The 24,946-nt window shown below is 43.7% G+C and overlaps 1 protein-coding gene across 12 annotated transcripts in view; it reads left to right on the top strand.

Annotated features, from left to right (window-relative positions):
• Window positions 1–23,545, top strand: part of aak1b (AP2 associated kinase 1b) — a 30,449-nt gene extending 6,904 nt beyond the window's left edge. Inside the window, exons 7-23 of one of the 12 annotated variants that reach the window (XR_010015297.1) lie at window positions 1,695–1,827; window positions 2,220–2,323; window positions 2,507–2,595; window positions 2,756–2,883; window positions 3,009–3,091; window positions 5,446–5,718; window positions 5,840–6,012; window positions 6,162–6,439; window positions 6,574–6,654; window positions 7,173–7,232; window positions 9,435–9,536; window positions 9,655–9,741; window positions 10,271–10,366; window positions 11,917–12,027; window positions 12,575–13,559; window positions 13,814–13,875; window positions 14,030–16,891. Coding sequence is in view for 3 of the 12 variants with exons in the window: in XM_063014499.1 (XP_062870569.1) it covers window positions 1,695–1,827; window positions 2,220–2,323; window positions 2,507–2,595; window positions 2,756–2,883; window positions 3,009–3,091; window positions 5,446–5,718; window positions 5,840–6,012; window positions 6,162–6,439; window positions 6,574–6,654; window positions 7,173–7,232; window positions 9,435–9,536; window positions 9,655–9,741; window positions 10,271–10,366; window positions 11,917–12,027; window positions 19,985–20,559 (2,373 nt within the window). In the remaining 9 variants the exon portion in view is untranslated. Of the gene's footprint in view, window positions 1–1,694; window positions 1,828–2,219; window positions 2,324–2,506; window positions 2,596–2,755; window positions 2,884–3,008; window positions 3,092–5,445; window positions 5,719–5,839; window positions 6,013–6,161; window positions 6,440–6,573; window positions 6,655–7,172; window positions 7,233–9,434; window positions 9,537–9,654; window positions 9,742–10,270; window positions 10,367–11,916; window positions 12,028–12,574; window positions 16,892–19,984 lie in introns of those variants that run through there. The other 11 variants (XR_010015293.1, XR_010015294.1, XR_010015296.1 and 8 more) reach the window with 11 other exon arrangements.
• Window positions 23,546–24,946: the final 1,401 nt, after the last annotated feature.

The following is a 24,946-nucleotide window of genomic DNA, read 5'->3' as shown; positions in this document are numbered from 1 at the left end:
AAAGAGCTGTCGAAGGACACCAGGAAGAAAATTGTAGACCTGCACCAGGCTGGGAAGAGTGAATGTACAATAGGCAAGCAGGTTGGTGTGAATAAATCAACTGTGGGAGCAATTGTAAGAAAATGGAAGACATACAAGACCATTGATAATCTCCCTTGGGGTCAAGATCTCATCCCGTGGGGTAAAAATGATCATGAGAACGGTGAGCAAAAATCCCAGAACTACACGGAGGGACCTGATGAATGACCTGCAGAGAGATGGGACCAAAGTAACAAAGGCTACCATCAGTAACACACTACGCCGAGAGGGACTCAAATCCTGCAGTGCCAGGCGTGTCCCCCTGCTTAAGCCAGTACATGTCCAGGCCCGTCTGAAGTTTGCCAGAGAGCATATGGATGATCCAGAAGAGGATTGGGAGAATATCATGTGGTCAGATGAAACCAAAATGGAACTTTTTGGTAAAAACTCAACTCGTGGTGTTTGGAGGAAGAAGAAGAACCCAAGAACACCCTACCTACTGTGAAGCATGGGGGTGGAAACATCATGCTTTGGGGCTGTTTTTCTGCAAAGGGGACAGGACGACTGATCCGTGTTAAGGGAAGAATGAACATGGTCGTGTATCGTGAGATTTTAAGCCAAAACCTCCTTCCATCAGTGAGAGCATTGAAGATGGAACGTGGCTGGGTCTTCCAGCATGACGATGATCCCAAACACACCGCTCGGGCGACGAAGGAGTGGCTCCGTAAAAAGCATTTCAAGGTCCTGGAGTGGCCAAGCCAGTCTCCAGACCTCAACCCCATAGAAAATGTGTGGAGTCCGTGTTGCCCAGCGACAGCCCCAAAACATCACTGCTCTAGAGGAGATCTGCATGGAGGAATGGGCCAAAATAGCAGCTACAGTGTGTGCAAACCTGGTGAAGACTTACAGGAAACGTTTCACCTCTGTCATTGCCAACAAAGGTTATGTTACAAAGTATTGAGTTGAACTTTTGTTATTGACCAAATACTTATTTTCCACCATCATTTACAAATAAATTCTTTAAAAATCCTACAATGTGATTTCCTGGATTTTTTTCTTCTCATTTTGTCTCTCATAGTTGAAGTGTAGCTATGATGAAAATTACAGACCTCTCTCATCTTTCTAAGTAGGAGAACCTGCACAATCAGTGGCTGACTAAATACTTTTTGACCCCACTGTATCTGAGTATTCTACACACACACACACACACACACACACATTATACACTATACACACACACTCTGACACCATCAAAGCTGATATCTGGGTCAGTGGTCTAAACACACACACACACACACACAATATGCACTATACACACACACACACTATAAACTATACACACGCGCACACAGTATACACTTTACACACACACTACACACACTACACTATAAACTATACACACACTAAACGATACACACAATATACACTATACACACCCAGTATACACTATATACACACAATATACACTATACACACACACACACACTAGTCACAATATATACTATACACACACACATTAAACTACTGTATACACTCACTATAGGCACAATATACACTATATACACACTATAAACTACACACACACACACACACACACTATACTTATATAATTTTAATATTTGTGTGTGTGTGTGTGTGTGTGTGTGTGTGTGTGTGTGTGTGTGTGTGTTCTCCAGGCTCTGGGCTGTTTACTGTATAAGCTGTGTTTCTTCTCCCTGCCGTTTGGAGAGAGTCAGGTGGCTATATGTGACGGGAACTTCACCATCCCGGATAATTCCCGTTATTCCTACGACATGCACTGTCTGATCCGTAAGTCCCCCCCCCCACACACACACACACACACCCACACCCACACACCACATGGGGTGTACAGAGCACAGAGAGTGTAGTGTGTTCCTCCATACACTGAACGGTGTGGTAAATTAGGGTCTCCACCCCTGGTGCACTAATTTGGGGTACAGTTCAGTACAGTAGTGTGAGGTTTGGGACGTTCACCTTCATCCTCTCCTGATCTCCAGCGTCTGTTTGACCGGACGTCTCTTTATCTGATGGTGTAAAGCACACACTCTGGTCTCTGTTCCTCTCTGATAATCAGGGTTGATGTTTAGTTCCTGATCTTTGGTTGTGGGTCTGATCTTTTATTCTGATTTATTTATTCTTCCCTCCTCTGGTTCCTCTGGTGTTTGGGGCGTATGGATCAGGTTACATGTTGGAGCCCGATCCGGATAAACGACCCGATATTTATCAGGTGTCTCACATTGCTTTCCGACTGGCTCGACATGAATGTCCTGTCCAAAACACACAGGTCAGTGTCTCTCTCTCTCTCTCTCTCTTTTGCACAACAACCACACTGGCCAGTCAGTGCAGAACCAATCATTTGTTTTGCTGTATTCCTCTGCCTCCTGTGTCAGTGCCTCAACCAGAGACTAGGGGTCGCTATTGTGGTTCTAGAAGCAGGTCATGATTTCTGTGGTGTTTTATTTCCCAGAATGCCCTGCTTCCTGCTAAGCTCCCTGAACCAATCAGAGCGAGTGAAGCCGCAGCGGTGAAGAAGAGCCAGACGCAGACCAAGCCCAGGTAAGGACTGCTGGGAACAAGGCTTTAATCTGAGCTGCTTTTGAAGGCGAACTACTGAACCACATGTTAAAAACACATGAATTCAGTAGAGGCGTCCCAATACTTCTGATCGATACTGTGTGTGTGTGTGTGTGTGTGTGTGTGTGTGTGTGTGTGTTAGGCTCACAGATCCCATTCCCACCACCGAGACGTCCATCACACCTCGTCAGAGACCCAAAGCTGTACAGTCCCAGCCTATAGGGGGCGCCCTGCCCATCCAGCCTGTTGCTCTCACACCACGCAAGAGAGGTACACACACACACACACACACACACACACATCTCCACAACTTTAAACTCATCGTATCCACACATGGTGGGCACTGTGGGAAACTTTGACAGACCATTAGTGTGTGTGTGTGTGTGTGTGTGCAGCCGTGGGGGTGTTTTTGGCTCAGCCGGCGGCAGCACTGCAGTCTCAGATCACACACTCCTCCAGCCAGCCGCAGCACAAACAGGTGAGTGTGTGTGTGTGTGTTTAATGTGTGTGTGTGTTTAATGTGTGTGTGTGTTTAATGTGTGTGTGTGTTTAATATACAGTACAGTGTATATGTGTGTGTTCAACATGTAATGTGTGTGTGCATTTAATGTGTGTGTGTGTGTGTTCAATGTGTGTGTGTTATGTGTGTGTGTTATATGTGTGTGTGTGTGTTTAATGTGTGTGTGTGTATTTAGTGTGTGTGTGTGTTCAATGTGTGTGTGTGTTTAATGTGTGTATGTGTTTAATGTGTGTATGTGTTTAATGTGTGTGTGTGTTTAATGTGTGTATGTGTTTAATGTGTGTGTGTGTTTAATGTGTGTATGTGTTTAATATACAGTACAGTGTATATGTGTGTGTTCAACATGTAATGTGTGTGTGCATTTAATGTGTGTGTGTGTGTGTTCAATGTGTGTGTGTTATGTGTGTGTGTTATATGTGTGTGTGTGTGTTTAATGTGTGTGTGTGTATTTAGTGTGTGTGTGTGTTCAATGTGTGTGTGTGTTTAATGTGTGTATGTGTTTAATGTGTGTATGTGTTTAATGTGTGTGTGTGTTTAATGTGTGTATGTGTTTAATGTGTGTGTGTGTTTAATGTGTGTATGTGTTTAATGTGTGTGTGTGTTTAATATACAGTACAGTGTATATGTGTGTGTTCAACATGTAATGTGTGTGTGCATTTAATGTGTGTGTGTGTTCAATGTGTGTGTGTTCAATGTGTGTGTGTTATATGTGTGTGTGTTATGTGTGTGTGTGTGTGTGTTTAATGTGTGTATGTGTGTTCAATGTGTGTGTGTTATATGTGTGTGTGTTATGTGTGTGTGTGTTTAATGTGTGTGTGTGTATTTAATGTGTGTGTGTGTGTGTGTTTAATATGTAATGTGTGTGCATTTAATGTGTGTGTGTTATATGTGTGTTATATGTGTGTGTGTTTAGTGTGTGTGTGTTTAATATGTGTGTGTGTGTTTAATGTGTGTTTTTGTTTAATATGTGTGTGTGTGTGTGTGTTTAATGTGTGTTTTTGTTTAATATGTGTGTGTGTGTGTTTAATGTGTGTGTGTTTAATATGTGTGTGTGTGTGTGTGTGTGTTTAATGTGTGTTTTTGTTTAATATGTGTGTGTGTTTAATATGTGTGTGTGTGTGTGTGTGTGTGTTTAATGTGTGTGTGTCTGTTTAATATGTGTGTGTGTTTAATGTGTGTGTGTGTTTAATATGTGTGTGTGTGTGTTTAATGTGTGTGTGTGTGTTTAATATGTGTGTGTGTGTGTTTAATGTGTGTTTTTGTTTAATATGTGTGTGTGTGTGTGTGTGTGTGTTTAGTGTGTGTGTGTGTGTGTGTGTGTGTGTTTAATGTGTGTGTGTGTGTGTGTGTGTGTGTTTAATGTGTGTGTGTGTGTGTGTGTTTAATGTGTGTGTGTGTGTGTGTGTGTGTGTGTGTTTAATATGTGTGTGTGTGTGTGTGTGTGTGTTTAATATGTGTGTGTGTGTGTGTGTGTGTGTGTTTAATGTGTGTGTGTGTGTGTGTGTGTGTGTTTAATATGTGTGTGTGTGTGTGTGTGTGTTTAATATGTGTGTGTGTGTGTGTGTGTTTAATGTGTGTGTGTGTGTGTGTGTGTGTGTTTAATATGTGTGTGTAATATGTGTGTGTGTGTGTGTGTGTGTTTAGTGTGTGTGTGTGTGTGTGTGTGTGTTTAATGTGTGTGTGTGTTTAATATGTGTGTGTGTGTGTGTGTTTAATGTGTTTGTTTAATATGTGTGTGTGTGTTCAGTGTATATGTGTGTGTGTGTTTAATATGTGTGTGTGTGTGTGTGTATGTGTTCAGTGTATATGTGTGTGTGTGTTTAATGTGTGTGTGTGTTTAATATGTGTGTGTGTTTAATGTGTGTGTGTGTTTAATATGTGTGTGTGTTTAATGTGTTTGTTTAATATGTGTGTGTGTGTTCAGTGTATATGTGTGTGTGTGTTTAATATGTGTGTGTGTGTGTGTGTATGTGTTCAGTGTATGTGTGTGTGTGTGTGTGTGTGTTTAATGTGTGTGTTTGTTTAATATGTGTGTGTGTTTAATATGTGTGTTTAATGTGTGTGTGTGTGTGTGTGTGTGTGTGTTTAATATGTGTGTTTAATGTGTGTGTGTGTGTGTGTGTGTGTTTAATGTGTGTTTTTGTTTAATATGTGTGTGTGTGTGTTTAATGTGTTTGTTTAATATGTGTGTGTGTGTATGTGTTCAGTGTATATGTGTGTGTGTGTTTAATGTGTGTGTGTGTTCAGTGTATGTGTGTGTGTGTGTGTTTAACATGTAATGTGTGTGTGTGTGTGTGTGATGGTCCATGCAGCCAATCCCAGCTTCAGCAGCTGTATCAGGAGGCGTGGCTACAATGGTGACGAGCCCCGCCCCTACAGCAGCGACAGGTTTAGTCTCTCAGAAAGCCACACCCACCCCGTCGAGCCCGGCTCCGCCCACCGCTCCTGCACGTAGCTCCAAGCGTAAACAGCAGCAGCAGCAGCAGCAGCCACCAACACAACAGAACCCGCCTCCTCTATCATCACTGCTGCAGGAGGCCCCGCCCTCTGCCACGCCCCAGACCCCACCCACCTCCGAGGACGTGGTAATCACACCTCATCTCACCCCACTGTATACACGCCCACTGGTGTCTGTTAAGCGGCCAACCAGAAGCCATTGTATGTGCTTGCTTTAACGTAACCCTGTCTGACTTCTCTTTTCTCCAGCCTGCCAACGTGGGCGTCTCCCAGACCCCGCCCTCCTCTCCCAAAACCCAGAAGGCGGGGCACAGGCGGATCCAGAGCGACGTCACGCACAGTACCACGCTGGGCGTGTGTGTTAGCGAGTCCACGCAGCAGCTGCAGGCGGCTACGGCCGAGGCTAACCTCAACAAATCCAAGTAAGGAGGACTCGATCATCTGGTCCTACAATCCTACACAGTACAAGAACAGTGATCTCGGACTGTAGTGATATGTTAGTCGTATCATGTGAAGCCTGCTCGACTGTGGACACCCTCATTCGTGCGTTCGTTCGCCCTTTTCTCGGCAGGTCAGCCAGCGCCACCCCGTCGAGCTCTCCTCAGTCTTCCCAGCAGAGCGTGTACGAGCCCAGCCAGCAGGGCGGCGCCGTCACCTCCGCCCCTTCGACCACAAGTATCTGCACTCCTCCCGCCACAGGTCTGGGTGCCCCCGCTGCCCCTCCCGGTCCGAGTCTCAGTGCCCCTCCGACCCTGGAGCAGCCGCCGTGGAACCCGTTCGGCGACGACAACTTCTCCAGACTGACGGCCGAGGAGCTGCTGAACAAGAACTTCACCAAACTCCCCGAAGGTAAAAACGAGAGGGGCACCAAGAGTGGGCAGCACAGAATACCCACAGGTGGCGCTATTCTCCTCCCAGTGTTGCCTTCTAAAGATCCCAACAACTCTCTGTGTGTGTGTGTGTGTGTGTGTGTGTGTGGATAGAAACTCCAGAGCCTGTGATCGTTTTAACAGAAGAACTTCTGCCTGGTCTGGACTCTGTAGAACCCATCGTTCAGCCTGCAGGTACACACACACACACACACACACACACACACACACACTTAACTACTCAGAATGTGTTTGGGTCGAATCTCAGGCACCTCTGTTTTATTTGTAGAAGGTTTCTAAGTGGAAGATGAAGCTGTACATGAGTAACAGGATTGAGGTTTTAACCTAGTGAGCCATAGCCTAGTGGTGGAGATACTGGACTAGTAATCATAAGGGTAACAGGACTGAGGGGATTTTAACCACATTATTCTACATTTCTGATGGAAAATAAAGATTACAAACATGGATGTGATCTGGAGTCACCAAACACTGCAGGATAAAAGCATTTCTGACTGATTTTACTTGTGTTAGAGAGCAGGGACGTGAACTAATATTATTTTTAGTGTTATAGTGAGTTATTGAATCCCCATCCGACCCGCCCACCCTCAGACACGGACCAGTACTTCAGTACATCATCATCAATGTGACAGAGTGAAGTGATGAGGTTATTAATCACATCTTCATCTCCTCTCTCTCTCTCTCTCTCTCTTCAGCTGAGAGACCTGCTGATATTTTGGGGTTGGATTCGGGGGCTGATTTACTGATCGTACCAGGTGAGTCCCGCTGTGTTGATCCAAATAATTCCATTTCAGTTCCATGTAACCCCTCACAGACCCCATCAGAGAACATCAGTCCACATCATTCTGAGCTGAAATACAAAACATCTAGTTCTCATGCAGTATTATTCAGGGTGGAGCGTCATTCAGCCTCGAGAACCTCTAATAAATGACTTCTGGAAGTTCTACCAAGCTTCCGAGCCTCTCCTGTGGAACCTTCACTCGTTCTTCTACTGCAGAAGCTTCCAGATCATCGAGGTTTGATGGTTTTTATTCGGGATGTAACGATGCACCACAGGACAGTTAAAAATCGGTGCACATGTGTCACGATTCGAATCGGTTATTCATTTGAGATGAATGGATATTCACTTTAAACAGCAGAGGGCGCTGGCGCTATTCACCTCGCCTGGTTGACGTCACTACAGGGTTGCCAGGTTCTGAATTTTCCAGACAGATTTATTTATGTGAGGATACTTTCTTTTTTTGTATTATTTATTTATTTATTTAATATTGGAAACTTTGTCATAGTTCGTCTTCAATTTCATTTAGTTTAAAGAAAAACTCACGTATCGTGAACCCAGTATCATGAATCGTATCGTGGGTAGAGCGTATCGTTACATCCCTAGTTTTTATGCTGCAGCAGCTTTTTTTTAAACCCCACCAAGGATTTTGTGTAGGATTTAGGAAGATCCGATCCAGGAGATTCCAGGACTGATCCAGAACATGCCTCCTCAATACCCAACAAGCTAACGTACTTTAGGACAGGGTTCTTTGAGCCAAAAAATGGCTTGCAGAGAAAAATAATAATTAAATGAACAATTTTAACAAGCACATAAACACAAAATGAACTTGTACATGAGCGCCCCCTTGTGGAAGCTTTACGTTACATCTTGTAAACCACAGTAGGACCAGATCGCCACAAAGTTGATTAATTAATTATATTTATATTTCAGACGCGCTAATACTGTTAACACTAGGTGGTAGGGCTGGGTATCGCCACTAATTTCCTGAATCGATTCGATTTTCGATTCAATTTCGATTCAGCACATTTAGGCATATTTGAGTTACATGAACAGGTTTTGTTTAAATATGTGCAGATGTTCAGAGAACGAATGTGATAATTGTACAAAGAACACTCATTATTAAAAATATTTCTGTATTTTGTTTACATAAATAATTAATCCAAAACAGAAAACAGTAACATTCATTTTTTATTATTATTTTATATGTCTGACACGCTACAACAGTGTAAATGTAAACATACACCTGGCTGTTGAACAGCTTATGCCAAGTTTACACGACACGACACTCTGATTAACACCGGGTCACTGTAATGTTCACACTACACGACTGATGGGCGATGGGGGGTTTTACATCATCTATCACCAGGGGGAATCACAGGCGAGCTTCTCTGCTCTCCAAAACTACGTTCTGTCACGAAAACACACGTGAGAAGTGATGAAAGGTTTAATGATACCACGTCCAAACATGCACATCAACAAGCAGCCAGAGATGAAAGTTTGTGCGCCGATGAAATAAATGAATCTGAGTGGATTTGGCAACACGAGCAGCATGGCTTGTTCTATAGTGAGTTGGAGGTTAATAAATATTTTGTTTTGTAGAGAACGATCAGGTCAGAGATACTGTAAAACTCGTGTGTGCTGATGTATTCTGATAGAAACTATATTGCGCTCCACCACCTGTTTACAACCTCGCCCCCGTGTTTCCCCTCGCTGTTCCTCACATCGATCGAGAGCCGAGTTCTGATCGCAGAGCGAACACCGAGTTCCTCCCGGATCCAGCACCGACCCGTCGCCCAGCGAAAATCAGTGCAGAAAGTTGTGTAGTGGTCATAACCTGAGCTTCTGCCGTGCTGGACTGATGTGCAGGTCAGATCTCGTTGCATGAAAAAACACTGGCTGGTCACGCGAGATTAAAGGGGGTATTTAAAAGATCGATCTCGCGTTTATATGAATCAATATCGGATCGTTCAAATAAAGATCGATTCGAATCGAAAAATCGATTTTATAAACCCACCCCTACTAGGTTGTGCTAAAACACATCGGATGCATGTAAACATTCACACTGCAGATTCCTGTGTGTGTGTGTGTGTGTGTGTTCGTGTTCCTGACCCCCTCGCACTGTATGAACCTGGATATGAAACCCTGAGTGCTGAACATGTTCTCCCTCTCTCTACAGAAAAGCTCATCGAGGGTCTGAAGAGCCCGGACGCTTCACTCATGCTGCCTGATCTCCTGTCCATGTCCGACCCCTTCGGCAGCTCTGTGGAGGACATGAGAGGTCAAACACACACACACACACACACACACACACACACATCTGAGTGCTTTACAATCATGTGGTGCCTGGATGCACTTTATCATCCCGAGCGTTCATGTTTAATCTCTTTCTGACACAGGAGGTGGAGAGGTGTGTGTGGACTCCCTGATTCCAGGCCTGGAGGCTCCTCAGGTTCATCTGGTCCACACCGAGTTGGCGAGGACAGGTAACACCTACACACGTCAACGTTCCCACCTGAATTAATCACCCCCCCCCCCCCCCCTTAACGAGCCTGTTTTGTTCCACTCCTCCCAAACCAGTAACGACTGTGTGATCATAAAACGATGGCCAGTATTATAGGGTCAATTTTAAACCTGGACGTGGCCACTAGGGCTCCTGTTCTGGCTTCACGTGTGTGTTGCCAGATTTTGCTGTGATCCACCAGAACGTTGAAAAGAAGTGACGGCTGCTTCACTTCCCCTTTTATCCCAAACCACCAATCACGTAGCTGCACTCAGATCGCAGCAGCTACGCATCAGTGCATCAGAGCAAACTGCTCCAGGACCAGGAGTCATCTCTGTAGATTTGGCAACCCTACTTACCCAATCGTTTATCTAGTGCTGCTCTGTCTTCAATATAAACAATAAAACTAAACCTTTATTTACCCAGAATTCCATTTCAGGTGTGTTCATGTTGGGTTCTGATCCCATGATTCTTTCTGTGTGTGTGTGTGTGTGTGTGTGTGTGTGTGTTAGAAGACTCTCTTCTGGGCGGTCCCTTTTCCTCTGGCTCCACCTCCTATTTGGATGAGTTTGCACCTGTCTTAGGAGGCTCCGCCCCCAGCACAGCAGGTGAGGTTACTTAGTGTTTAGTGGTCGAGTGATTGATGGTTTGTTTCACAGAGCTGATTAGATTTTATACTGTGTCTGTGGGGATTTCATGTACAGATCAGATCACTGGTGATTGTGTTTACTGGACCAGTTACAGCTGAGCTGCAACTAACGATTGATTGTCCATTAATCTGCCAGGTTCAATATAATACTGTCCATAAAATGACATTAAAAACGCTGCACCCAAACAGATTATTCATACAATAAACTGGAGGTGTCCACATACTTATGATCCTAAATATATTAAACCGCCACCTCCTCTAACATCTACAGACCTCAAACCAAATCAAACTGCTCTGTTCTGCTCTTATTCTGTTCTGTTCTGTTCAGTTCTGTTCTGCTCTGTTCTGTTCTGTTCTGCTCTTATTCTGTTCTGTTCTGTTCTGCTCTGCTCTGTTCTGTTCTGTTCTGCTCTTATTCTGTTCTGTTCTGTTCTGTTCTGCTCTCATTCTGTTCTGTTCAGTTCTGTTCTGCTCTGCTCTGTTCTGTTCTGCTCTTATTCTGTTCTGTTCTGTTCAGTTCTGTTCAGTTCTGTTCTGCTCTGTTCTGTTCTGTTCTGCTCTTATTCTGTTCTGTTCTGTTCTGTTCTGCTCTCATTCTGTTCTGTTCAGTTCTGTTCTGCTCTGCTCTGTTCTGTTCAGTTCTGTTCTGCTCTGTTCTGTTCTGTTCTGCTCTTATTCTGTTCTGTTCTGCTCTGCTCTGTTCTGTTCTGTTCTGTTCTGTTCTGCTCTTATTCTGTTCTGCTCTGTTCTGTTCTGTTCTGCTCTTATTCTGTTCTGTTCTGTTCTGCTCTTATTCTGTTCTGTTCTGTTCTGCTCTTATTCTGTTCTGTTCTGTTCTGTTCTGCTCTTATTCTGTTCTGTTCTGCTCTTATTCTGTTCTGCTCTGTTCTGTTCTGTTCTGCTCTTATTCTGTTCTGTTCTGTTCTGCTCTTATTCTGTTCTGTTCTGTTCTGCTCTTATTCTGTTCTGTTCTGTTCTGCTCTTATTCTGTTCTGTTCTGTTCTGTTCTGCTCTTATTCTGTTCTGTTCTGTTCTGCTCTTATTCTGTTCTGTTCTGTTCTGTTCTGCTCTTATTCTGTTCTGTTCTGTTCTGCTCTTATTCTGTTCTCGTTCTGTTCTGTTCTGTTCTGCTCTTATTCTGTTCTGTTCTGTTCTGCTCTTATTCTGTTCTGTTCTGTTCTGTTCTGCTCTTATTCTGTTCTGTTCTGTTCTGCTCTTATTCTGTTCTCGTTCTGTTCTGTTTGATGAAAAGAAAGATTCTGACCCACAGACAGTCAGAAGTCTGTGTGTAAGACTCATTTCTTTTCTGTTTCTGATGGACACGTTGCTGTGATTAATGATAACCAGGGTTACAGATGAGAAGTAAACTGGGCGTGTCTCTGGGCGTGTCTCTGGGCGTGTCTCTGGGCGTGTCTCTGGGCGTGTCTCTGGATCTTCTGATGAAGCTTCTGACTGAGATGTAAATCTCTCTCTGTCCTCCTCTCCTCTGATTTTTTTTACCCTCCTCAGACTCCTCGTCCTGTTTGATCTCGGCTTTAGATCCCGAGGGTTCGGTTCTGGAGAGGAGTGCTGATGACGAGTTCGACCCCATCCCCGTACTCATCTCCAAATCATCTCAAGGTAAAGAGGGCAGGGCTGTGTCCCAAATCACCTCACTCACTCTGGTCTAACACTGATCAGAGAAGGTTCTAACATCTCAGATGGTCCAGATTCTTCCTGTTCTCCACCCTGGAGGATCAGAGTAACAGGTACCAGTAGGTGTGTTAGATAGTGTAGTGGTGGTGTGCTAGATAGCCCTGAACGAGCCGCATGGTGCCTCCTAAACACCCAGAACCCTGATGATGTACAGAAGGGTGCACGAATGTCTCATTTTAGATTTTCTGGCAGATAAATAATAATAATGATTATTTTATATTAATAACTGATCGTACTCACTACGTTTCTCTTCTGTTTCCTCCTCATCTCTCCTTCCTCCCAATTCCTTTTATCTTTATATTATCTTTATATTTCTCTCTCTCTCTCTTTGATCTGCCTCTATTTTTTATTTATTTGTTTTATTAATTTTCTAACCTTTTTCTCTAACTTTCGTTCATCTTTTTTTTTTTTTTTCTTTTTTTTTTTTTTCTCCTCCCCCTTTTGTCCTGACTGACCCCGCCCCTCTCTGTAGGCTCCTCCCACAGTGCCGCTGCAGCTTCTGGTTCTGACTCCAGTTTGCCCAGTTTGGCTTGTTCACTGCTGCTGGTGGATCAGCTCATCGACCTGTAGAGCTCAACCTTCTCTAGATCTGAACCCGTCTCTCGGTCCTTCTGCTTCTAGATTCATCCACCCCCTCATTCACCCCCTTATTCACCCCCTTATTCACCCCTTCATTCATCCACCCACTCACCCCCTCATTCACCCCTCATTCACCCCCTCATTCATCCACCCACTCACCCCCTCATTCACCCCCTTATTCACCCCTTCATTCATGCTGCCAATAACAGCTTTGCTTGCTGCTTCCGTCTTCATTCCTTCATCCTTCATCCTCCTCTTCCTCTCCTTCATTTTTATTTCTTCATTCCATCATTAGAAACTCACTTTATTTATGGGTTTTATTATGTGTGTGTGTGTGTGTGTGTGTGTTTATGAGAGAGAGAGAGAGTGTGTGTGTGTGTTTATGAGAGAGAGTGTGTGTGTGTGTGTGTGTGTGTTTATGAGAGAGAGAGAGAGTGTGTGTGTGTGTGTGTGTTTATGAGAGAGAGAGAGTGTGTGTGTGTGTGTGTGTTTATTGTATTTAAATGTGAATCATTATTTTTATTTTTATTTTTTTCCTTTATTACGTCTTTAATTTATTTTTCATTCTTCTTCTGCTGCACATCCATCATTCCACCCCCCCCCCTCCCCTTCAAATTCATGTGTAAATAGATGAACAGTGTTGGTGTTGTGTGTGTGTGTGTGTGTGTGTGTGTGTGTGTGTTTATGGTGAGGGGAAACGATTATTGAAGCACTTTATTATTATTTGCAGTATAAATCATCACGTCCTTTAACTTTAAACTTATAAACTCACACAGAGAAAAAATATTCAGACGTTAAAATCCAGATATTCAATGGAGCCTTAATGGAACCACAGATCGTCCCCGGACAGGAGCAGCAGGATGACCTGAAGGCAGCAGGTACAACAGTTACACAACACACCATCTGCATTCTCATCATCACAGAGATGTGCAGCTCAGATCTGTATGATCACAGGACTATCAAACCCACAGTGAAGTGTGGTGGTGGGAGTATGGTGTGTATTATTGCAGCTGGCACAGCGGGCGGAACCCGTCATAAAGTAATAACGAACCCTGCACATTTAGAACGACGATATGATTGGTCAATATCAAATCCGTTTTTGATTGCAATGTGTCGTTCTTTCTGCCAACAGCAGAGGGCAACAAAGAAGCTTTAATTTAACCCTTTATGTACCAACACAATATGAATAGGCAGGTATGATATGAAGGATTTATTTGCTTTAGTGCTGATTTTCAATTAGAACTGAATCCTTATCATACTCATAAGTATATATATATATATATAATATTATTTTAGAATATCCTAGACCCCAGGGGCTAGAGGGTTTTGACTGTTCCCCTGTGAGCAGGACGCAATCCAAACAGAAAGCAACCAGAACTCAAGACGGCTTTCTAATATAGAAGGTGAAGGAGCTGCAGGATCTAGACCTGAGTATCCTGACGTTAAGATGTTGGACTGTGACTGATGGACTCTTGTACCACTCTTCTACCACTGTTAGGGGACAGTGGGAGCCTAGTGGTCAGAGCTTTGGGTGCATATCCAAGCTCTGCCATGCAGCCACTGTTGGGCTCTTTAACACTGTCTGCTCCAGGGCCGTCGTCTTCTAACCATGGAGAGGAATTGAATGAAGGTGGTTTGCTGGATGAAAGATTTGCCCCGCCTGTGCAACAGCGTGCTGCCGTTTCTCAGTTTCGTACCAGTTTACGGGTTTAAAGTGAAGAGACGTGACGTGTGATTGAATAATAAAACTAAAGTGCTTTAACAGTCGTTTCCTCAGCGTGAGAACGTTGCTGTGTGTTGGTGTGACGCTGTAAATGTAAATGAGCTGTACATCTGCACTATCAGCCCTATAGACCTGTTCTATTCTCTCTGTGTGTGTGTGTGTGTGTGTGTGTGTGTGTGTGTGTGTGTGTGTTCGCGTCCTCGTAGTGAAACCATATTAGAGATTATTATAATAATGAGATTAGATGTGAGCGAGTGCTGGATGAACGAACGTGTGAATTATAAACCATAAATAATTATTCTGATTCTCTCTTTATCAGACGTGTGATTAAGCATGTGCCGATGTTCAATTACTCCGTGTATCACGATACTACACGTGCAATATTACCATGATCATGGACACTTTAGGACCTTTATTAAATGATCCTGTATTGGTACTCGGATCTTCATAATCTGATGATTTTTCTGAAGCTGCTGCGTCCCAATCCACATAACACTCATGAACAGATTACTGACTGGAGTACTTATTACGTGTACTTTTTAGTAGTGTATTATGTGATTTAGGACACAGCACCTCTCTTCCATTCTGCAGATAGACATCCACTGGCTAGTTTATTAGGAACCCCTAATCAGAACAGTGTTCCCCTCGGTGTCTGAACCATCCTTTGCTCCATGTCAGCAGCACCTTTGGATTCAGATCGAATGACCGGAGAGGTGATTGACGTCCACTGATTGAGCTGCTCTGGCTTTGTGTCATGGTGCATCATCGTGCTGGGAGTCACAGTTGGTCAGTTGTGGTCATAAAGGAAAGCACGTGTTCAGCAACACTAGACTCACTCAGTATTACGGAGTCCCAGTGCTGATCTGCTTATAGATTGTAGCACCAGATTTCAGTTCTTGGCTGGCAGGAACCTGGTGTTATATAGATCTTCCACCTCAAGGTTCAACATGCTGAGAGGTCTGAGAGCGCTTGTGTAGAGTAATGAAGTCATTGTGGCTTCCCGTCAGATCAAACCAGTGTGCTCTCATCAACACAGAGTTCCCATCTGCAGAACTGCCGCTCACTGGATGTTCTTCCACTTTTCTGTCTAAACTCCTGGAGAAAATTCCAGCAGATCAGCAGCAGTTTCTGATGAAGCGTTCAGGGTGAGGATGAACTGCAGATCTTGATTGGTGTCTGTAGGGTTTTATGCTGCTACACGACCAGCTGGAGAACCAAACAAACCAGCAGCTTTACAGGTGTTCCTAATAAAGTGGCCAGTGGGTGTGAACAGCTCTATCAGCTCACACATCAGAAACCACAGATAAGAAACCGCTCACCTTCTGACGACCATCGTTAGCGATGTTAGCGATGTGTGTTTCTGATGAATCAGTGCCATATTGTGACATCATCGAAGCAGGTTACGATGCGAGCGGTTAGTAATATCGGTTCATGCTTTAGTGTCGGCGTGTCGTTTGTGTGAAGTGAAGGACGAGCGTCCGTCCTGTGTGTGTGTGTGTGTGTGAGATAACGACGTGTCGATGACAGTAACGCACATATCTTAGCATGAGCGTGATTAGATTAGCGCTGAGATGTGATGGTGGGATCCGTTTGTGTTCCGTTATTTTTATATCTCAGTATTTCGGTCGGGTTCGGTGTGAACACGTCCCAACTCTTCTGACCCTCTAACTGTTCCTGTTCTGTCTGATTCTCCTCGTTTACAAACATCAGTTCCAGATTAAGACAGGATGTGAAATTCTTTTATTATTTATTTATTTTGAGATGTACACTCATTCAGTTTGATTCAAAAGAGTTAGGACAGGATCATGTTTACCTCTGTGTGTGCGTCTGATCCTTCAGCTGAGCAACTGCACGGAGCCCCCCCCCACCCCTTCCATCCCCACCATAACAGATCCTCTCCTTTGACCTGCTAACGATCAGGACAATCTTTTCCCATAAACCATCTGAAAGCTGGTCAGTCTGAACCATTTCTGGATTTAACTGACGTGTAGATTGCGCTGATTTTCTCCTAATTTAGTGGTCGCCGATTCCCCTGCTGCAATGCTCGGTCCGGGACAGGTGTAGCCTAGTGGTTAAGGTACTGCACTAGTAATCGACAGGTCGCTGGTTCAAGCCCCACCACTGCCAGGTTGCCACTGTTGGGCCCTTAAACAAGGCCCTTAACCCTCAATTGCTTAGACTGTACACTGTCACAGTACTGTAAGTCATAAGACTGTACACCAGCCTGAGACTAGGCACCAACTCGGACGTATCATAGAGAGATACGCTGGACCCCTGCAGTTTTTTTTACTGCTAGTGTAGACATACCTTAACTGTATAGCAGCAACAGAGCCCAGCCAGGTTGGTAGCACAGCTGGGGATCGAAATTCAAGCTTCAGATCTCAGTGTGTTGGTGCATCAGACCACCGTGCCACCCGAGCCCCAGGTCAGAGCAGATGCTCTTATCCAAAGCAACTTACATTAGTTACAGTACACTTTCTAAGCAAGTGAGGGTTAAGGGCCTTGCTCAAGGGCCCAACAGTGACAACCTGGCAGTGCTGGGGCTTAAACCAGTGACCTTTTGATTACTAGTCCAGTATCTTAACCACTAGGCTACACCTGCCCATTAAGTACTGGTCTTCGGCTTTGCATTTAATCCATTTCAATGATAATCTGCACTGTAAATGGTGAATTAATGTTTAAATAGAATCCAGATGTAATTAAAATCACAGCTCAGTATTTCTGTTGTTGTTTATGAGCTTTTTATATCCTGTCCTTTATCTCTGGATCTGATGTTTGTACGTTTTTATATATTTTATATTTGTTTCGTCGTCACGACTCGTTTACTTTCCTTCCATCGTTCCTTTCTCTCCTCGTCCTCTTCCGTTCCTTCTCCTCCTTCAGTTCCTCGGTTCCTGTGTTCCGTCAGTGATCAGACCCGTTAATCGTTGCTGTACTGATACAATCTGATTAGTATCTGAGCCGTGATGAATCAGACGAAGCTCCTGATGTAGACGCCGTCAGAGCTGCAGATTGGGATGATTTATTAGATTTAAGAATAAACGTGGAGGCGTTTTAATCTCTCTGTACAGTCTGTGTAGGAAACATCGTGCTCGCCCCCCTATGCAATCTCAACCCTTCAGCTCAGTCTGCTAAAACAGTTCCCACGATTCCCTGTGTGTGTGCTCGGCTCAGTGTTTTTGTTGTTGAGATGAAAATGAAACGACGTCGAGGTTTGAATCGTCATCGTAGCAAAACCCTAAATGTGTGTGTGTTTGAGCGGAGACTGTTCATGTGCACCTTCTATTTTTGTCAAAATGAGTCGAATGAAGAAAAACATCTTAATAAAAATGTACATGTGAAATATAAACGTTTATAAGTGTTTATTATTACTGGATCTGTATCTAACACTCCTCTCACTCAGCTGCAGGAATCAGAACCGCTTATATATAAAACACAGGGGTGGGAAAAAGTAATCACACCCTCCTGTATAGTCTGTTATTGCAGATTGTCTCAGTAATAAATATCAGATATTATATACACCGATCAGCCATAACATTAAAACCACCTCCTTGTTTCTACACTCACTGTCCATGTTATCAGCTTCACTTACCATATAGAAGCACTTTGTAGTTCTACAATTACTGACTGTAGTCCATCTGTTTCTCTACATGCTTTGTTACCCCCTTTCACCCTGTTCTTCAATGGTCAGGACCCCCACAGAGCAGCTATTATTTAGGTGGTGGATGATTCTCAGCACTGCAGTGACACTGACATGGTGGTGGTGTGTTAGTGTGTGTTGTGCTGGTATGAGATCAGACACAGCAGTGCTGCTGGAGTTTTTAAACACCTCACTGTCACTGCTGGACTGAGAATCGTCCACCGACCAAAAATATCCAGCCAACAGCGCCCCGTGGGCAGCGTCCTGTGCCCACTGATGAAGGTCTAGAAGATGAGCGACTCAAACAGCAGCAATAGATGAGCGATCATCTCTGACCTTACATCTACAAGGTGGACCGACTAGGTAGGAGTGTCTAATAGAGTGGACAGTGAGTGGACACGGTATTTAAAAACTCCAGCAGCGCTGCTGTGTCTGATCCACTCATACCAGCACAACACACACTAACACACCACCACCATGTCAGTGTCACTGCAGTGCTGAGAATCATCCACCACCTAAATAATACCTGCTCTGTGGTGGTCCTGTGGGGGTCCTGACCATTGAAGAACAGCATGAAACAGATGGACTACAGTCAGTAATTGTAGAACTACAAAGTGATTCTATATGGTAAGTGGAGCTGATAACATGAACAGTGAGTGTAGAAACAAGGAGGTGGTTTTAATGTTATGGCTGATCGGTGTATTTAAGGAACATTATCCAACACCTATATCACTGCACCCTTCAGTACTCAGTTCACCAGATCACTACAACTGATCTGAAGATTCAAGACCTCCCCTCATCACACCCATCAGTAACAGCCTGCAAGAGGGTTCAGGTAACCCCACATCTTACTAAACCCACACCAGACACCACAAACCTACAACCTACAGACCCACAATCCCTCCCTTATATTCTGTCTAAAGTTTATGGACAGTCCGTCTACAGTCAGGAATCTTTTCTCAACATATAAGATCAGTATCAGTCTGGCTTCAACCCTTTAATGCAGGGGTTTCAGACTCATTTTCACCGAGGGCCACGTCTGCATCATGGTGACCCTCAAAGGGCTGATTGTAACGTATCCTGCTGTGATTGCTGTCGCCTTAATTCTTGGACAATTCCAAGCTAAATTCTGCGTCCGGTGTCAAAATGCCAAAAATGTAACTTGAGTACGACTGAGCTGATATAAATTCCTTTGTAGCCAGCAGAGGTCGGCAAAACTATCAGGGAAACCAAGAAGGTGGTGCTCAGTACATTGATGATCAAAACAACAGCAGCAAACAGTTCTGGTGATCAGTAGATGGAGGGGTTGGGTTTTATTGGGCTCCTTCCCAGAAAAATACAACTGAAATGAAGTAAAAGCTGCTGAGATGAAGCGGAACCCCCACTGTTCCAGGCATGATCTCCGTCTTATCAGTACAGGTGATAGATGTGAACAAAAAGTTATGGATCCCTCCTCTGAGAGAACCGACTCGAACAGGAACACATTTCCTGAATCATCTGCTCTGACGACTGAACCTGTTCTGCATTTCACTTCTCCCTGTTGGACATAATATGGAGTGTGTCTGTGGGGAGTTGTACACACAAATAGAGCGGCTGTAATGTCAGACTGGGTGAGAAGGCCTGGCTACCAAGCACGAGGTGTTCAGTGGAGGTCAGGGCTTTGCACACCACTGGAGTTACTCCACACCAAACTCACCAAATCCACCAAACCCGTGACTTCATGGATCTGGCTTTGTACCCAGGCTCACAGTCATGCTGCAACAGGAAAGGGCCTTCCTGAAACTGTTATTCATGTTGTGGGTTTTATACACCAACAATAGCAGTAGGTGTGGCTAAAATACCTGAACTCCATAGTTAGATGAGGTGTCCACATATTTAACAGTTTTGAACGTGTTCCTGTTAGCTGATTGGTTCCTGTGTGCTTGTTTGACCTGTTTCAGGTGAGCTGCTGGAGGTGAACGGTCACGTCTCTGGAGGTTTGGAGGAGGACGAGTTCTCCAGCAGCTCCTCGGTGGACGTGTTCTCCTGCTCCCCGTTCCCTCAGAAGGGACCCGACGTTTTCCTCCAGGCTCCGTTCGGACCGCGTAAAAACGTCTCGGGAACACGGCGTCCAATCAGAACGCAGCACGTTGTCTTCAGTGTTGGACCTGGACCAACCACAGCACTCCATGGCATGTCCGCTGTAGGGCAGCAACCAATCACAGCGCAGCGTCTTGAATCCAGCGCTACCAACCCAGCAACGGCAACCTACAGCGTCTCGTCGAGGCAGCCGATCACAAAGCACCATGTAGTTAATACTCCTGTACAAGGGTCAGTCACCAGTCTCAGACAGAAACCAATCACCACGCACCATGCTGTCTCCAGTATCAGGCAGCAGCCAATCACAGCGCACCGTGTGGTGTCCAGCGTGGGGCAGCAGGCGGCGGTGGGGTCGGTCTCGGTCGGGCCACTTTACTCCTGGAGCATAAACAGCAGAACATCATCAAAGATCAGGAGTCCAGAGGAGAAACCATGATGTTCCTCACAGATTCACCCACACGCTCAACGTCCTGGAGGTTCTTCACTATCATCTCTCCTCAACCTCATCTCAACCTCACCTCAACCTCATCTCAACCTCATCTCAACCTCACCAGTTCTCTTCTCACATCATTTCCTCTCCTCACTTCTTTTCACATCACTTCTTTTTAGTCACTTCTTATCGTGTCACATCTTTTCACCCCTTTTCTCTCATTTCTTCTCCTCACCTCAACCTCATCTCACGTGACTTCTTTTCACCTCTTTTCTTCTCACCACATTTCTTCTTACATCAGTTCTTCTCACCTCACTTCTCACATCACTTTTTTACATCTAACTTCTTCTTCTTTCTTCTTTTTACCTCATGTCTTCTCACCTCACTTCTTTTTCTCACTTCTTTTTACCTCACGTCTTATCACCTCTCACGTCACTTCTTTTCTCCTCACGTCTTTTCACCTCACTTCTTCTGATGTCACTTCTTTTCACCTCACTTCTTCTAATGTCACTTCTTTTCACCTCACTTCTTCTAATGTCACTTCTTTTCACCTCACTTCTTCTGATGTCACTTCTTTTCACCTCACTTCTTCTAATGTCACTTCTTTTCACCTCACTTCTTCTCACGTCACTTCTTTTCACCTCACTTCTTCTAATGTCACTTCTTTTCACCTCACTTCTTCTCACGTCACTTCTTTTCACCTCACTTCTTCTGATGTCACTTCTTTTCACCTCACTTCTTCTAATGTCACTTCTTTTCACCTCACTTCTTCTCACGTCACTTCTTTTCACCTCACTTCTTCTAATGTCACTTCTTTTCACCTCACTTCTTCTCACGTCACTTCTTTTCACCTCACTTCTTCTCACGTCACTTCTTTTCACCTCACTTCTTCTCACATCACTTCTTTTCACCTCACTTCTTCTAATGTCACTTCTTTTCTCCTCACTTCTTCTAATGTCACTTCTTTTCACCTCATGTCTTCTCATCTTCTCACGTCACATCTTCTCACCTCACTTCTTTCTTACCTCACTTCTTTTTACGTCACTTCTTCTAATGTCACTTCTTTTCTCCTCACTTCTTCTCATCTCCTCACGTCACTTCTTCTCACCTCACTTCTTTCTTACCTCACTTCTTCTAATGTCACTTCTTTTCACCTCACTTCTTCTAATGTCACTTCTTTTCACCTCATGTCTTCTCATCTTCTCACGTCACATCTTCTCACCTCACTTCTTTCTTACCTCACTTCTTTTTACGTCACTTCTTCTAATGTCACTTCTTTTCTCCTCACTTCTTCTCATCTCCTCACGTCACTTCTTCTCACCTCACTTCTTTCTTACCTCACTTCTTCTAATGTCACTTCTTTTCACCTCACTTCTTCTAATGTCACTTCTTTTCTCCTCACTTCTTCTCACGTCACTTCTTTTCACCTCACTTCTTCTCACGTCACTTCTTTTCACCTCACTTCTTCTCACATCACTTCTTTTCACCTCACTTCTTCTCACATCACTTCTTTTCACCTCACTTCTTCTAATGTCACTTCTTTTCTCCTCACTTCTTCTAATGTCACTTCTTTTCACCTCATGTCTTCTCATCTTCTCACGTCACATCTTCTCACCTCACTTCTTTCTTACCTCACTTCTTTTTACGTCACTTCTTCTAATGTCACTTCTTTTCTCCTCACTTCTTCTCATCTCCTCACGTCACTTCTTCTCACCTCACTTCTTTCTTACCTCACTTCTTCTAATGTCACTTCTTTTCACCTCACTTCTTCTAATGTCACTTCTTTTCACCTCATGTCTTCTCATCTTCTCACGTCACATCTTCTCACCTCACTTCTTTCTTACCTCACTTCTTTTTACGTCACTTCTTCTAATGTCACTTCTTTTCTCCTCACTTCTTCTCATCTCCTCACGTCACTTCTTCTCACCTCACTTCTTTCTTACCTCACTTCTTCTAATGTCACTTCTTTTCACCTCACTTCTTCTAATGTCACTTCTTTTCTCCTCATGTCTTCTCATCTTCTCACGTCACATCTTCTCACCTCACTTCTTTCTTACCTCACTTCTTTTTACGTCACTTCTTCTAATGTCACTTCTTTTCTCCTCACTTCTTCTCATCTCCTCACGTCACTTCTTCTCACCTCACTTCTTTCTTACCTCACTTCTTCTAATGTCACTTCTTTTCACCTCACTTCTTCTAATGTCACTTCTTTTCTCCTCATGTCTTCTCATCTTCTCACGTCACATCTTCTCACCTCACTTCTTTCTTACCTCACTTCTTTTTACGTCACTTCTTCTCACCTCACTTCTCTTGGCTCTGCGTCTCCTGAAGTGAAATCACCAGTCGTGCCATTAGTTTTTTCTACTTTAGTTTGCTGCTGGTTGAGTTTAAATCAGTGACGATCTCATCAGCGTCGTGCTGTGAAAAAGTTTTCACCCCCTTATTGCACGTCAGTCTCACTGAAGCTTTCAGCTCATTAAACATCAAACATGTGACCTTAACTGGTTACAGCAACTATATCAGTAATGCCATCAAACACCTTACTCTTCTTTATTCCAATTTAGTCATATCCAAGTGCCTATTACAATTCCTCCCCGTCACCCTGGCTGAGACTAGCACCCGCCTCCCAGACATCAATCAGTGGATTCGATTCTCAAAAAGAGCCAAAGCACTGCTGGAGGACACGCTGTGCTCTGTGTGTTCCTCCACTACTCGTGTTGATGCCTTGACTATAATGAGGAGGAGGGTCGCGTTTAAACACCTGTAGCTCTTTATTTCTTCGGTGTTTGTCTTGTAACATGTACAGCTTATTGCTATGTGATGTGTGTGTGTGTGTGTTTATTCAGTATTATTCAGAGTAATAAATTATGTACTGAAAGCATGAAGGAATATGTGAACCATGTGCCCATAAATGATGAATTGTAATGTAACCTGTTAAACTCAATGCTGTAATAAACCTGTTACATCAAATAAAAATAATTCTAAATTTGAAGTCTATTCCTGAAATAGTGTTTTAATTTAGCGACCAGAGTAAAGCAGAACGTGTTACTGAAACCCTCCAAACCGCTCACAGCACTTCTAATGTAGAGCGGTGTAGAGTTTCTGTCTTCAAACCATCCATCATCCACCTGCCTAACACTCATTCATTCATCGATTCATTCATACATGGATCCTTAATCCACCCACCATCTCCTTACCCAGCCACTCATCTACTAACCCCTTCATCCGTCTGCATACCCACGTACCTACTCGACCATCAATCAACCCATCAGTCCATCCATCCACCGACCTCCTGCCCCGCTGTGCTTCAGTCTCTGTGTTGCTACGTGTCTTTATTTAGATGGATGTACAGCGGGGTGGGCAATTACATGTTCCAAGGGGGCACATAAGAAACTGGGACTGTTGTGGAGGGCCGGACCAACAGGTTGAACTTAATTCTGCTCAATATTCATTCATATTTAGCAGACGCTCGTATCCAGAGTGACTTACAGATTAACATGACCTTACTCTAGTTTAAGTAACAACCATCCAAGGGTACAAATCTGCTGAAACCCTGTTAGAACAAAGTGTTTTTGTTTTAGGAAATAAATTAGAATGTTAGTATATACAATCGTTCTCAGCTTAAGTTCTTACTAAAGAGGTGTTAAAGGTTTTTAATCAACTTTTAAAGACAGATTCGGACGTTTTGACAGAACATCGTTTGAATTTTATCTCATTATAAAAGCAGTAAAATGTAGAGTTCTGATAAACTGTTACTGGAAGAGTCGATGTTACAATCAAGCAATGAAAATGAGAATCAGGCGGAATAAAAATATCAACATTATTTTAATATTTAATCAACTTTCACCAAAACAAATGTGAACGAAATGTGCAGGTTTTTAAATGAACTTTAAACAAAGTGCTGTTACTGTTTTGTTGGGAATAATTCTATTATTTGCTGTTTTTTAGTTCTTTGTTCTTATATTTTTTGGAAATCACAAAGCTGCTCCAGTCCTGAATGTGTTAAACATTATAAAAAGTTCTTGCTGCTTTTGCTGTTGAGCTAGCAAAGCTTCAGATGTGGCGATCTGCATCGTTCTTGTGTTTCTGTGCTTAACCGCAATGGTGATATAAACTGTAATCCTTAAACACAGTGATCCGTTCTCCACAAACCTTACAACCAAGTAAATACTTACTGTAGAAGTTCATGTCATGTTATAAACTCGACCGTCTCCATCACTCACACTCAGTTCTGTTCACCAACGTCAATTGAAAAACTCTTCAAAATAAAAACAATCCTGTTGTATATTGCATGTGTGATGTACTCTTATATACGTATGATTTCTAATCACCACTGACCCCGTGCGAGCCGGATGTGACCCGGGGGGGCCGTACAATGCCCTGGTGTGATGTA

The sequence above is a fragment of the Trichomycterus rosablanca genome, chromosome 18 (assembly GCF_030014385.1).
Source record: "Trichomycterus rosablanca isolate fTriRos1 chromosome 18, fTriRos1.hap1, whole genome shotgun sequence".
In the NCBI taxonomy this organism is placed as follows: Eukaryota; Metazoa; Chordata; class Actinopteri; order Siluriformes; family Trichomycteridae; genus Trichomycterus; species Trichomycterus rosablanca.
The sequence above is the reverse complement of the archived record's forward strand: the minus strand, read 5'-3'. Positions and strand labels throughout refer to the sequence as shown.